General features: G+C 50.6%; 1 protein-coding gene across 5 annotated transcripts in view; it reads left to right on the forward strand.

Moving 5' to 3' along the window:
* Nucleotides 1-2,733: 2,733 nt before the first annotated feature.
* The window catches only part of KLHL13 (kelch like family member 13), a 118,550-nt gene continuing 108,746 nt past the window's right edge, over nt 2,734-12,537 (forward strand). Inside the window, exons 1-2 of one of the 5 annotated variants that reach the window (XM_033946294.1) lie at nt 2,734-2,752; nt 3,026-3,105. In XM_033946294.1, the coding sequence (XP_033802185.1) occupies nt 3,053-3,105 (53 nt within the window). In that variant the 5' untranslated portion in view covers nt 2,734-2,752; nt 3,026-3,052. Of the gene's footprint in view, nt 2,753-2,789; nt 3,106-12,537 lie in introns of those variants that run through there. The other 4 variants (XM_033946293.1, XM_033946291.1, XM_033946292.1 and 1 more) reach the window with 4 other exon arrangements.

A 12,537-nucleotide genomic window follows, 5' to 3' on the forward strand; every position in this document is an offset into this window, starting at 1 on the left:
ACCGACTCCATTTTTGAACTTGGCATACCAATCACGAGCGATTCTTTCAGCTATAGCACCCACTATATACAAAGCACAAATGTTGCGAGCAGCTTCTGCGGCCTTAGAACCTTGATTAAAAGCAAAAAGAAGGTGGTGTTGAAAATGCTCATGTCTCTCAACTTGACATTCCATTTTAATGATCTGAAAATTAACCAGTGCTGTGGAGTCGGAGTTGAGGAGTCGGAGGAAATTTCGGGTACCTGGAATCGGAGTCTGAAGTACAAAAAACTGAGGAGTCTGAGTCGGAACATTTATCTACCGACTCCACAGCCCTGCTTGAAACTCCATGCCTCCGCATGTGCACTTGAAACTCCATGTCTCCGCATGCGCACTTGAAACTCCATGCCTCCGCATGCGCACTTGAAACTCCATGCCTCCGCATGCGCAGTAGAATAGAACTCTCTCCTGCAGCGGTTTCCCCATTGCCCTCCCTTGGCGATGCTGCGAGCCTTGAAACTCTGTGCCTCCGTCGCTGTGGGGCGGGAGAAACTGATAGAGGCGGAGGAAGCGGTGCCACTTGCCGGACCTGCTGGGAGCTGACAATGGGGATGTGTAAGAGAAGGGGACTGGGGGCAGAAAAGGGGATATGTGTGAGAAGGAGGGGAAGACTGCAAAAGGAACATGTGAGAAAAGGGGGCTGGGGCTGGAGGCTGAAAGGGAAAAGATGGGAGAAGGTATCTGGGGGGCTAAAAAAGGGTTTGGAGCTGGGGCTGAAAAAAGGGACATGTTAAGGAAAGAGGCTTTAAAGGGGGGTTTTTCAGAAAATAGACCTGATGTAGGAGACAGACAGTTCGGAGAAGAGGGCTGGAGCTTGAGAATGCAAAAGGTAAGTTGTTAGAGAAGAGGTCTATGTCTGGATTTGGGGGCTGAAAAGGAAGACAGGTGTGATAAGGAGACTAGGGCTAGAACTGAGGTCTGGAAGAGCAGGTATGAGAAGGAGGTTAGGGTTGGGGGCTATAAAAAGGGAATGTGTGAGAGAAGGGAGTTGGGGATGAAAAAAGGGGGAGGTGGGAGAAGGGGGATACAAAAGGGGACATGTGAGAGAAAAGGACTGGGACTGAAGCTGGGGACTAAAAAGGGAGCATATGAGAAAAACGGGCTGAAGATAGGAGCTGGAAGAATAAGTAAAGATGCAGAAGCAAAGGTTGATGGGAAAGGGGGAATGGAGAGGAAGTTCTATGGAGGTAAAGGACAGAAAAAGGGGGCAGATTTTTAAGTTGGTGGAACTAGGGAAGGTAAAAGGGGAAATGGGAGCTTGTATATGGGGGTAAGAACATAAGAATAACCGTACTGGATCAGACTAATTTATTCTAGCACCCATTAATGTAACAAGCTTAAACACTAGTATAACTATATCTCAGTCGTGGTTCTCCATGAACCACATCTCTCTGCTACTACATCCAAATTAGCTTCTACCATTAGAGCCTCTAGGTCTGGAAATTTTTTTCCCATACTGAAGGCATTGGTATACAAACCTTTTTAGATATTACTTCTTTGTCTCATTTCAATAATGGTATTTGATATCTTATTCATACATTACAGATAGTAATTAATTAAACTTAAGAAATAAGCAAAGAATCCAGAGGGTTTCATTTTGGCAACTTCTGTGCAGATATGTTATAGAGACACTTAGGTGCCTATGGGGCTCATTTTTGAAACAGAAAAACATGCAAAAAAACAAACAAACCCACAAACCAAAACAAAAACTACAAGAAGCAGCGGATGGACAAGAAGACATTTCAAACAATAATTAATAGCAGATGATCAGGCAATTTAGTGTTAGAAGTGTAACATATTATTAATGTTTTAGTACAGTATGAAAAGAACTGCTGACAGAAAATTCAAGTATACTGTACATTATAAGTTAAGAGTACTCAGATCCAGACTCAAAGTCCACTTCTTTGAAGCTTCTTTCAATTCCAACGCCCAGCCCACCTGGCTAAGCACTAATATCTGTCTTATCATTCCCTCTGTAATTCTCCTACCTGAGCAGTGTATAGATGCACCTTCTTGTCCAGTTAGTCTCTCTCGACTAGATTGTAATCTCTTTTGAGCAGGGATTGTCTATGTTTTGATGTACAGTACAGCTATGCATATGTCTAGTAGCGCTACAGAAATGATTACAGTAGTAGTAGCAGAAAGCGACCCATCCATTTTCCATTCTGCCGCCCCACCTTGAGGCCTGGGCGTTTGTTTAGTCAGTAAAATCCTCAAACATCTCTCATGAGCCCTCCTCCTCCAAGCACGGTCCCTTTTTTCCTTTCCCCAATGAAAACACCTCTCAAAGAATCTGGAAGAGCTACTTTGGAAACATGACCTCTGACTCCCAATACAACATACTCAAGGCACCGGCAAAAATCACCAGAACGTCAGTGTTCCCGAATTGCACCTGTAAAACAAACGCTCTACCCGGCCAGCCTGCACACCACTCGGGCTCTTATGAGAGCAGTCTACACATTTCTTTTGCTCTGCCTCAGCAATAATGGATCCGTGTCCAGTACAAATCTGAGCGCTTGTCACTTTTATCACACACGTGTGTGTCTGCTCCGAGTCTGCACCTCTAACTAACTAAGCTTAACTAAGTTTGACACGAGGTAGGTGCTGACTCAGCTCTTCAGACCCCGCCTCCCGCGCCCGTGCCGTCACGCGGTACTTCATAGCTCAGTGAATACGTTGACGCGCCTGCGCGCTCCATTGTATGCGGCGCGTGGTGAGGGAGCGCTGCGCGCTTGCGTGCTCCCCCTCCCCCTCCCCCTCCCCCCCCCTATCCCGGTACTGGCCGGTCAGTTTTCGGAGGTATAAACTTTGCAGCGGTTGCTCGAACCGTTAGTAGTTGTTAACTGCTTTTTCTTTTACCCTGCGCATTTTATTTTGATGGGAAATGCGGTGTAGCTGATCTGCGAGGACTCACGAGAGTCCGGCCCATGGCGGCCTGAGCGGGAAGGTGCGGCTGACGGTATTGTTGTTTGGTTTTCGTTGACAGGATTGTTGCTAACGTCATTCAGAGGGCATGGATCACCCGGTTCACAGAGGGGAGATGATGTCAGCGGTGCTCCATGACAGGTATGCGCCCGCTCAGCAGCTGGGGGCCTGCTGTTTCTCTTCTGTGCGGACGCTCTGGGGGCTGGGGGGAGAGAAGGTCTGCAAGTTGCTTTTAATTGGTCTATATGGGAAATGTAAACAGGACCCGTGGTTTTGTGTTCTTTAATTTGTAATTACTTGCTTACTCTGTTCTCTCTCTCATCCCCCCCCCCCAAACACATTGCTTTCAAATCCATAAATGATCCCTGAAAACACCGTGGCAAATTGTGGGTCCACTTTTGCTTCTCTTTGTTTACTGATGACTCTGTCAGTAAAATTGTTTAAAGTTTCTGGTGGCTCAGTTTCAGAAGTTTGTTGATGTTGTAAACATAATAAAATGCCATGCAATAAGCGGAAAATATTTTTTGATACTCTTATATTTTAAGTAGTTGCATTACAAAAGATTCATAAACATAGAGATAACAATGAACATATACATGCTTGCATATAATAAAGTACAAAAAATAGAATAAATAAAATTGTTTCTCAGTTATGAAAGATAATTATCTAAGGACTTTCTTCTAAACTAGGAAAAAGGCACTTGCTTTTTAAAATGTGAGCTTTTTATTTATTACCAAAGCAGCTTGGTTTTTTAATTTTTTGCTTTTATTCCTTCTGTTGCATGATTCTTTCTTTAAAGTTTTAACAAACTACTTTAAAGTTTTAGCTGTGAAACTTACGCTGGATTTTACTAAACCATGGAAGAGCTTCTTACCATGGGCCAGGGAGATAAATGCTCTTGACACTGATAGGAACTGAATGAGCATTGGAGCATTTACCTTACCGGCCTGCAGTAAGAAGCTCTTCTGTGCTTTAGTAAAAAGTGCACTTAGGCCCAAATTCTGTATAGTACGCCCAGTCTCGGAACCCGCCCACGAGTGTCCTATAGCCCATCTAAGAACCCGATTCTCCAACAGATGTCCTTGTCGTCTGTGCTGGTTAGAGAATCGGGTTGCTGCTGAGCTTATCGTGGCAAGGGATCTCCCTGCTGCGATAAAGTTTAGTAGCAACCTGTCTTCCTCCCCCCCGTACATAGCTGGCAGGAGGGATGCCCAGTCCCTCCTGCCAGAACCCTCCTACCCCTACTGAACATCGCTGGCAAGAGGGATTCCCATTCACCCCTGCTTGGAGACCACCCCCAGCCCATGGGAGGTGGCCTAATGGATCTGGCCAATCGGAATCAGGCCACTTCCAGTGCATCCCAGAATGCACTGCAGATTGGGCCTAAGATTCTGGTTGGCTTAGGTGCCTAAGGCCTATGGGAGGGGCCTTAAGCGCCTAGGCCACTCAGGGCGCTTAAGGCCTTCTTGAGAAGGCAGGCCAGCCGGCTAGAGGCAGGAAGGATGCCTCTGGCTGGCCAACGATTTAAGATAGGGGGGTGGGCTGGGGGGTTCCGGCAGAGGGGATGCCCGCAATGTACCGGGGGGAGGGGTTCCAGCAGGAGAGACTGGGCATCACTCTTGACAGTGATGATTGGTAGGGGTAGGAAGGTTCGCACCCTTCCTGCCGGCAATGTTTGGTAGGTGTGGGAGGGTTCGCACCCGTCCTGCTGGTAATATTTGGGGGGGGGGGGACGTGCGGCTGCTAAACTTATTGCAGCAGGGAGATCCCTTGCCGTGATAAGCTCAGCAACTGTGTCTGCTTACAATGTAGGCCAGCATTTTGCTAGCCTACATTGCACACATCTACTGCAGTCCTAGGGAGATGCGTATGGCCGCATTGGTCTGTCTAAGGCTAATTCCGAGCCAAGCCACGCCTAGCCTTAGATGAGTTTAATCGGCTCCTGCAGGCGCCTCCAATATAGACGGCCTTCCTCGGGAGGGTTTTTTAAAAAAAAAAGAAAACGTGAAGCCCGATTGGCTGGTTAGGCAGCAGTTGACCGCCTACAATCGAGACGCTGTTTATAGAATCTGGCCCTTAGTGTCTCTGTTTTAAGTCCATAAAAAGAACAGTTGCACGCTCTTTAATCCCTCAATATTCGTGGGGGTTAGGGGCAGAAACTGCCCGCGAATAAGGAAAATCGCAAATAATTTTTTGGGCTGGCTCTGACCTGCCTCCCTCCTGCGTCCCCAACCTTACCTGGTGGTCTAGTCATGACGCATGTCAGGAGTGATATTCTTACGCTCCTGCCCTGTGCAGAGCTATCAACAAAATGGCTGCTATGAATTCCCGTTGTAGTCTCGAGACTACAACGGGAACTCACGACAGTCATTTTGTTGATGGCTCTGCAAGGGGCAGGAGTGTAAGAAGATAGCTTCTGCCCCGTATCATCGCTAGACCACCAGGTAAGGTCTGGGGCAGCGTTTCTGCATTATAAAACAAGGGGCAAAAAAATTGCGAATAACCAAATTCGTGAGTGGGAAAACCACAAATTGGGAGGGGGAGCTGTAAATCAGTGTATCGCAAACTGCTGCAACGAGATTCCGGGTGTTCCACGAGACGCCGGCAAGAGGCAAGTCCTGTAAGCAGTCAGCTGGCGACTCTCCTCTCCACATCCCTCCCCCTACACTTGTGTCATAGCATTTTCAGGGCCCCATCTGGAGGGCTTCCACATGCACAGACGTTGATGTGATGACATCACACATGCACATGTCGTCATGTCGGCATCCACGCCCTCCAGACGTGGACCCACGCTTAGTGTGCTACGGCTTCAAAATGTTTGCGAGATGCTGCTGTAGATAGTAAACTTGATATAATTAATTTAGCTCATAAGTGCATATGATTTTTAAGCTTCTTATATATTAGAAGTTTTCAGAAATAAACAAGAATTGTTAGCTATATGTATAGCGAGTACAAGTTAAATTTCTTGAGTTGAACATTATGAGAAGAACGAGTTAGGATATCTTGGGGTTGGGTGGTTTTTTTTTTTTTTTTCTCCCATTCTCATACCCATCCTAGAAAAGAGTGTTTAGCAGCCTAAGCAATGATTTTAAAACAGTGTATTGCAAACTGTGTGACACAATGAGATTCCATGAACGAGACAAGTTGGTCATTTGATGGTGCCGGTGCCTGACCTCCTCTCTGTCTGTCCCGTTTCCCCCCCCCCTCCCCCCCGGTGATGGAGGGATTGCCAAAACCTGACAGTTTGTCCTGGTTTTAGAAGGACCCCAAGCTCAGGGCCGCATTTACAGGGCCTCAGAGCAAGCGCAGATGTTGATGTGATGTCACCAGTCAATATCCGCGCATGCTCAGAGGCCCTGTAGATGTGGCTCCGAGTTTAGTGTGCTACAGCAGAAAAAGTTTGCGAGACAATAGTTTTAAAAGATATTAAATAAAATTCTGAAATAACTTTATACTCCATATATAGTGGAAGAGTAGTTTATTAATTGGGCAGACGGATATTACAGAATTTATCTGCTCTCATCTGTTATGTTACTATGGCTAGGGTCAGCCTGCCACGGAGTGCCCAATGTTTCTGCCTAGGGTGGAAACATGGAGACGGGGCAGTGCAATGGCAGAAGAGCATCTTTTAATCTCCCCTATTTCAGTCCCATAGCCCACATTCCCCACACTTATTTTCTCTGGCCACTCCATGCTGGAACAGGGCCTTACAGTAGAAACTTGCACTAAAGTGCTATCATGTTCTGTCCTCCCTCCTGATAGGATATTTACCAAGGGGATGTGGGATGCAGCAGTGCTTGATTGTTGGCGTCTACTGAAAGGGGAGATGAGACAGGGTTGAGAACAGAGAAGGGAAAAGGGGTTGCTAGCCACCTTGGTAGGTAGGAAGGGAGAGGAGATGCTGGCATCTGGAGTAGAGAGTTACGTGGAGACAGAAATCAAACCCGTCCCTGCCTGTCCCTATAAACTTTAGAAGTAGTTATTTCATTTACCGTATTTTCGCGGATATAACGCGCACCCGTGTAAAACGCGCACATGGGTATAGCGCGCAGAAATCACGATGATGTGTACAAAAACTTTTGCATACCGCGCTCACGGGTATACCGCGCATGATGCCCGACGCTCCTTTCGCCCGCCCTGACTTTCCGTGCGCTGTCCCGACTCTCCGTTCACCCCCCCTGACTTCTGTGCACTGCCCTGACTTTCCGTGCGCTGTCCCGACTCTCCGTTCACCCCCCTGACTTCTGTGCACTGCCCTGACTTTCCGTGCGCTGTCCCGACTCTCCGTTCACCCCCCCTGACTTCTGTGCACTGCCCTGACTTTCCGTGCGCTGTCCCGACTCTCCGTTCACCCCCCCTGACTTCCGTGCACTGTCCCCCCTTGAAGGTCTGTCCCCATCCTGAAAGCCTGATGCCCCCCCCCGACGTCCGATACATCCCTCCCCCCGAAGGACCGCCGACTCCCCAACAATATCGGGCCAGGAGGGAGCCCAAATCCTCCTGGCCACGGCGACCCCCTAACCCCACCCCGCACTACATTACGGGCAGGAGGGATCCCAGGCCCTCCTGCCCTCGACGCAAACCCCCCTCCCCCCAACGACCGCCCCCCCCCAAGAACCTCCGACCGCCCCCCAGCCAACCCGCGACCCCCCTGGCGACCCCCACGATCCCCCACCCCCCTTCCCCGTACCTTTGGTAGTTGGGCCAGAAGGGAGCCCAAACCCTCCTGGCCACGGCGACCCCCTAACCCCACCCCGCACTACATTACGGGCAGGAGGGATCCCAGGCCCTCCTGCCCTCGACGCAAACCCCCCTCCCTCCAACGACCGCCCCCCCCAAGAACCTCCGACCGCCCCCCCAGCCGACCCGCGACCCCCCTGGCGACCCCCACGACCCCCCTTCCCCGTACCTTTGGTAGTTGGCCGGACAGACGGGAGCCAAACCCGCCTGTCCGGCAGGCAGCCAACGAAGGAATGAGGCCGGATTGGCCCATCCATCCTAAAGCTCCGCCTACTGGTGGGGCCTAAGGCGCGTGGGCCAATCAGAATAGGCCCTGGAGCCTTAGGTCCCACCTGGGGGCGCGGCCTGAGGCACATGGGCCCAACCCGACCATGTGCCTCAGGCCGCGCCCAACGTTGGGACCTAAGGCTCCAGGGCCTATTCTGATTGGCCCACGCGCCTTAGGCCCCACCAGTAGGCGGAGCTTTAAGATGGATGGGCCAATCCGGCCTCATTCCTTCGTTGGCTGCCTGCCGGACAGGCGGGTTTGGCTCCCGTCTGTCCGGCCAACTACCAAAGGTACGGGGAAGGGGGGTGGGGGGGTCGTGGGGGTCGCCAGGGGGGTCGCGGGTCGGCTGGGTTCTTGGGGGGGGCGGTCGTTGGAGGGAGGGGGGTTTGCGTCGAGGGCAGGAGGGCCTGGGATCCCTCCTGCCCGTAATGTAGTGCGGGGTGGGGTTAGGGGGTCGCCGTGGCCAGGAGGGTTTGGGCTCCCTTCTGGCCCGATATTGTCGGGAAGTCGGCGGTCCTTCGGGGTGGGGGTGCGAGTGGTCCTGCCGGGGTGGGGGATGTATCGGACGTCGGGGAGTCGGCCGGGCAAGAGGGCTTGGGCTCCCTCTTGCTCCGATCGTGGATGCGGGTGCGGGTGGGAGCGCGTGCGAGCGGTCGTTCGGGGTGGGGGTGCGAGCGGTCCTGCTGGGGGGGGTGAATCGGGCGTCGGGCGGGGTGGGAACTATGTTTAAAAACTTTTGTATACCGCGCTCACGCATATAACGCGTGAGGGGTATGCGCGGTACGTAAAAACGCGTATAACGCGCGCGTTATATCCGCGAAAATACGGTAATTATGCTACTGAATTATAGGCTCTGGTAGAGACCCATTTACAAATAAGCAAAAACACTTTATTAATGTGGAAATATTAATTTGGAAGAATACATACTTTGTAAACGGGTTTCTACCAGAGCCTCTAATGTAAACATAAATACTCAGCTGATGAGGACCCTCAAGCTGTCAGCTGAGGACTTCCTCTGCATTTGGCCGGGGGTCCCTTTTGCCAAGCTTGGCAGGCAGCAGTATCGTCCCTGAGTCACAGATGTTGGCACCTCAGTGGCTTATGGATGCTGCCAGCGACTGCTGTGCTTGGTGGAGGGGAGTTCTGGCTGTCTCTAGAGGAGGTCCTCTGCTGGCGGTGCTTGGGGATCCCACCAGCCACAGCAAGAGTCAGCAAGTACTTCAACACTGTAGAAATAAAACCAGAAATGCATTTCCTTTTCTTTTGAACACAATACAAAGATACCTTCTATATACATTTCCCAAAGCTAACATATTTTAGTCAATAAATTCCGTTTTTTACCTTTGTTGTCTGGAGACTTATTTTTCCATCAAGTTGGTCCCAGTTTCTTTTTTCCGCTTTATGCTTTTTTCCCGCTTTCCCATCTTCTGTAAATTCTTCTTTTGCTGTCCATTGGTTCACCTACCATGGTCCAGCAGCATCTTTTGCCCCTGCCCACCAGCCGCATGCCCAACATTTCTCCTTCTATCACCCCTCTCCAGCACATGCCACATCTCTCCCTCCATTCCCTTCACAACTATGTCCAGCATTCCTCCTCTTTGCATCCCTTTCAATCTGTCCCACTGTTCCCTTTCCACCACAACATTTCTCCCTCTCATCTTTCTCTTCCTTATCATCTGTACCTTCCTTCCAATGACCAAAAATTCTCCTTTCTTCCATTCCCTGTGAACATGACCATCTCTCTTTCCCTCTCACTGACACGCCCAATTCTCCCTTTCTATTCCCTCCCCCACTTCAGCATCTCTTTCCCTCCCTCCATCCTCTCTCCCAAGTTCATGCCCTGTGTTCAAAAACGTACTCCCTCCCCCCCTTCTGTGTCCCGCGTTTGCATCCCTCCCCTTTTCCTGGTCCTCTTATCTTTTCCTTCTTTCCTTCCCATCTCCCCACCCTCATTACTGGCGCTCGCAGTGAGATCCCCCAAGCTCCTTCCGAGCTCTTCTTCTGCCTTCCAGTGACATGCTTCCAGTTTCCGGTGGAGTGAGGCAGAGGGAAGGCTCTGCTTCAGCACAATTGCTGTGACCGCTAGAGCAAGGGGGACAGAGAGTGGCACCCAGGTAACGTGGCCAGAGGAGGGGGGACACGCTCATTCTCTTCGCTGCACTCACTGGATGGGGGAGGGGAGGACTGAAAAGGACTGGAGCTCCGGCTTGCTTGCCTGCACGCTGCACATGATTGACATGAAGCCTTCCCTCCGGTCGGCTACTTGTGCATGCTGCGGGCAGGAAAAGATGAACCTTTCAGCTCAAGCTGCCTCCAACCCCGTGGGATCCTCGCAACCCTGAGGGGGCATCCCCACGGGATCCCCGCGACCCGAAGGGGGAACCTGCGGGATCCCTGTTGTAACCCTGTTCCTGTGCAGCTCTCTAATATGGACAGGTGGGGGCAGGGTTTGGTCTTGAACCACCAACGGGGATGTGGGAGGTACATGGCAGTAGGGGCACTTAGAAGTGTTGGATACCTTTGGGCTGGCTTCACATGTGGTTAGAACAGCAAGTTCAAATTCTAATATGCCTGAGACGTCTTGTGACATGAGCAAGTCATTTCACTTTCCCTTGCTTCAAGAACAACTTATATCTTAGACCCATATCAGCAGGAAAATAACTGGTATCGTATTGGATCTGGATTTTAGACTTATTTTTTTCATATCTGAAGTAAGTGGGCATTGCAGTCTCATTTGGCGAACTTAAGATAAACAATTGATTCAAAAAAGGAGAAAAAAAGTAATGTTTTCCATTGTTCTTTGTGGATACATTATTGTAGGAAACTGCCCCAAATACCCTGTCCTCAGTAGTATATTCTTAGAGGCCATGTCTGTTAGAACAGGGATAGGCAAATCTGGTCCTCGAGAGCCCTGGGCAGGTCAGAATTTCAGGATATCCACAATGAATATGCAGGAGATGATTTGCATATACACGAATTTAGTGGTAAAAAAGTGTTTCCTGACATTATGGAAATTAAAGACCTTCAAAAAATACTTCGACCCATTATCATTTAGATTACTAGTGCAATCACTACTACTTTCTACACAGGATTATTGCAATATCATTTATATGGGTATACCCCAAAAAACAGTGAGGAAACTTAGAATTGTCCAGAACACAGCGGTCTGCTTGAAATTTGGATTGGAAAAAAAGCGACCACGTCAGCTCCTACTACAGACTGCTGCACTGGCTGCCAGTTGAGGCACGAATAATATTCAAGTTATCCCAGGACAAGCAGGCAGCATATTCTCTACATGTGGATGACGTCATCCACGGAGCCCCGTCGCGGACAGCTTTTCAAGCAAACTTGATTGAAGATCTCAAAGTTTGCTAGTGCTGCCTACGCATGCGTGCCTTCCTGCTCCACTAAAGGGCGAATCCCCTCCTCGTGGTCTTCAGTTCTTAGTTTTCCGCGGAGCCAGAAAGCCCTACGTCTCTCTTCTCTGCGTTCTCTAAGTGCCTTTCTAGCACCGCGGCTTCTTTGTTTTCATCGGGAGTCGCTGTGCGCGTTGCTCATTGCTTAATTTCTTTAGTTTTCTTTTTTTGTACATTTTCGTTTGGCGACCGGGGGCTCCTGGTTCGCTGTGGCTGCTTGGCCTCGTGTGGCTGCGGCCATCCTACCTCTCCGGGTTTAAGAAGTGCTCCCAGTGCGGTCGGGTTATCTCCCATCACTGAGTCGCACCGCTGGTGTATCCTATGCCTGGGTGCTGATCACCTGACGGATTCCTGTCCTCGCTGTGCCATGCTTCAACCTCGGGCTCTTCGGCGACGTAGGGCCAGGATTGCGGAGCTTTTCGTCATGGAAGCCACTCCTGCTTCGACCCCTGTCTCGACGTCGGCCTCGAAGACCGCGGGCCTGGGAAAGTCTCCCTCGACCTCGAAGGCCTCGTCTGCGGGTAAATCCCCTCTTCCTCCTTCAGGTTCAGTTCAGCTACCGAAGAAGCCTTCCTCGGAGTCTCTGGCCATCCAGGCGATGAGTGTAGTCCCGCCGACCTCAACAAAACCACCCTCAAAATCCTCCAAGCGTGTTTCCACCACACAGGAATACTCATCCTCGAGGTTGCCCTCGGTGGAATGCACTGCTGCACCTGCCCGGCCGAATATGGTCACGGTGCCGATGTTTGAGGAGGTGCTGAAGGCTATCATCTCCTCTGAGCTCTCCTCGGCGTTGGATCACCTTGCTCCGGCCTTGACCTCGCGTGTGGTGGACCAGCCTGAGCGTAGCGTCGAGGTTTCTCGAGGCAAGGCATGTTGATCTCGACGTCTGTCCTCGTCGGATTCCTTGCCTCTTTCATCGAGGCATGTTTCTCCTTCGAGCCAGCCCCGGTCGAGACGCCTTGCCCCGAGGAGGGGCAGGTCCCCTTGGCCTCGCACTACGGGCTCCATTAAGACCTCGGACCTCACTCTGTCCAATCCGAGTCTGTTGAGGTCGCCAGTCCGGTTGGATTCCCCGATCAGGGAGGACCCTTCTTTGGGCCGGGGTTCTCCGGGGCATCATCCTCGAACCTCAACGGTCCATGCCTC

Source organism: Geotrypetes seraphini, chromosome 5 (genome assembly GCF_902459505.1).
Source record: "Geotrypetes seraphini chromosome 5, aGeoSer1.1, whole genome shotgun sequence".
Classification (NCBI taxonomy): domain Eukaryota; kingdom Metazoa; phylum Chordata; class Amphibia; order Gymnophiona; family Dermophiidae; genus Geotrypetes; species Geotrypetes seraphini.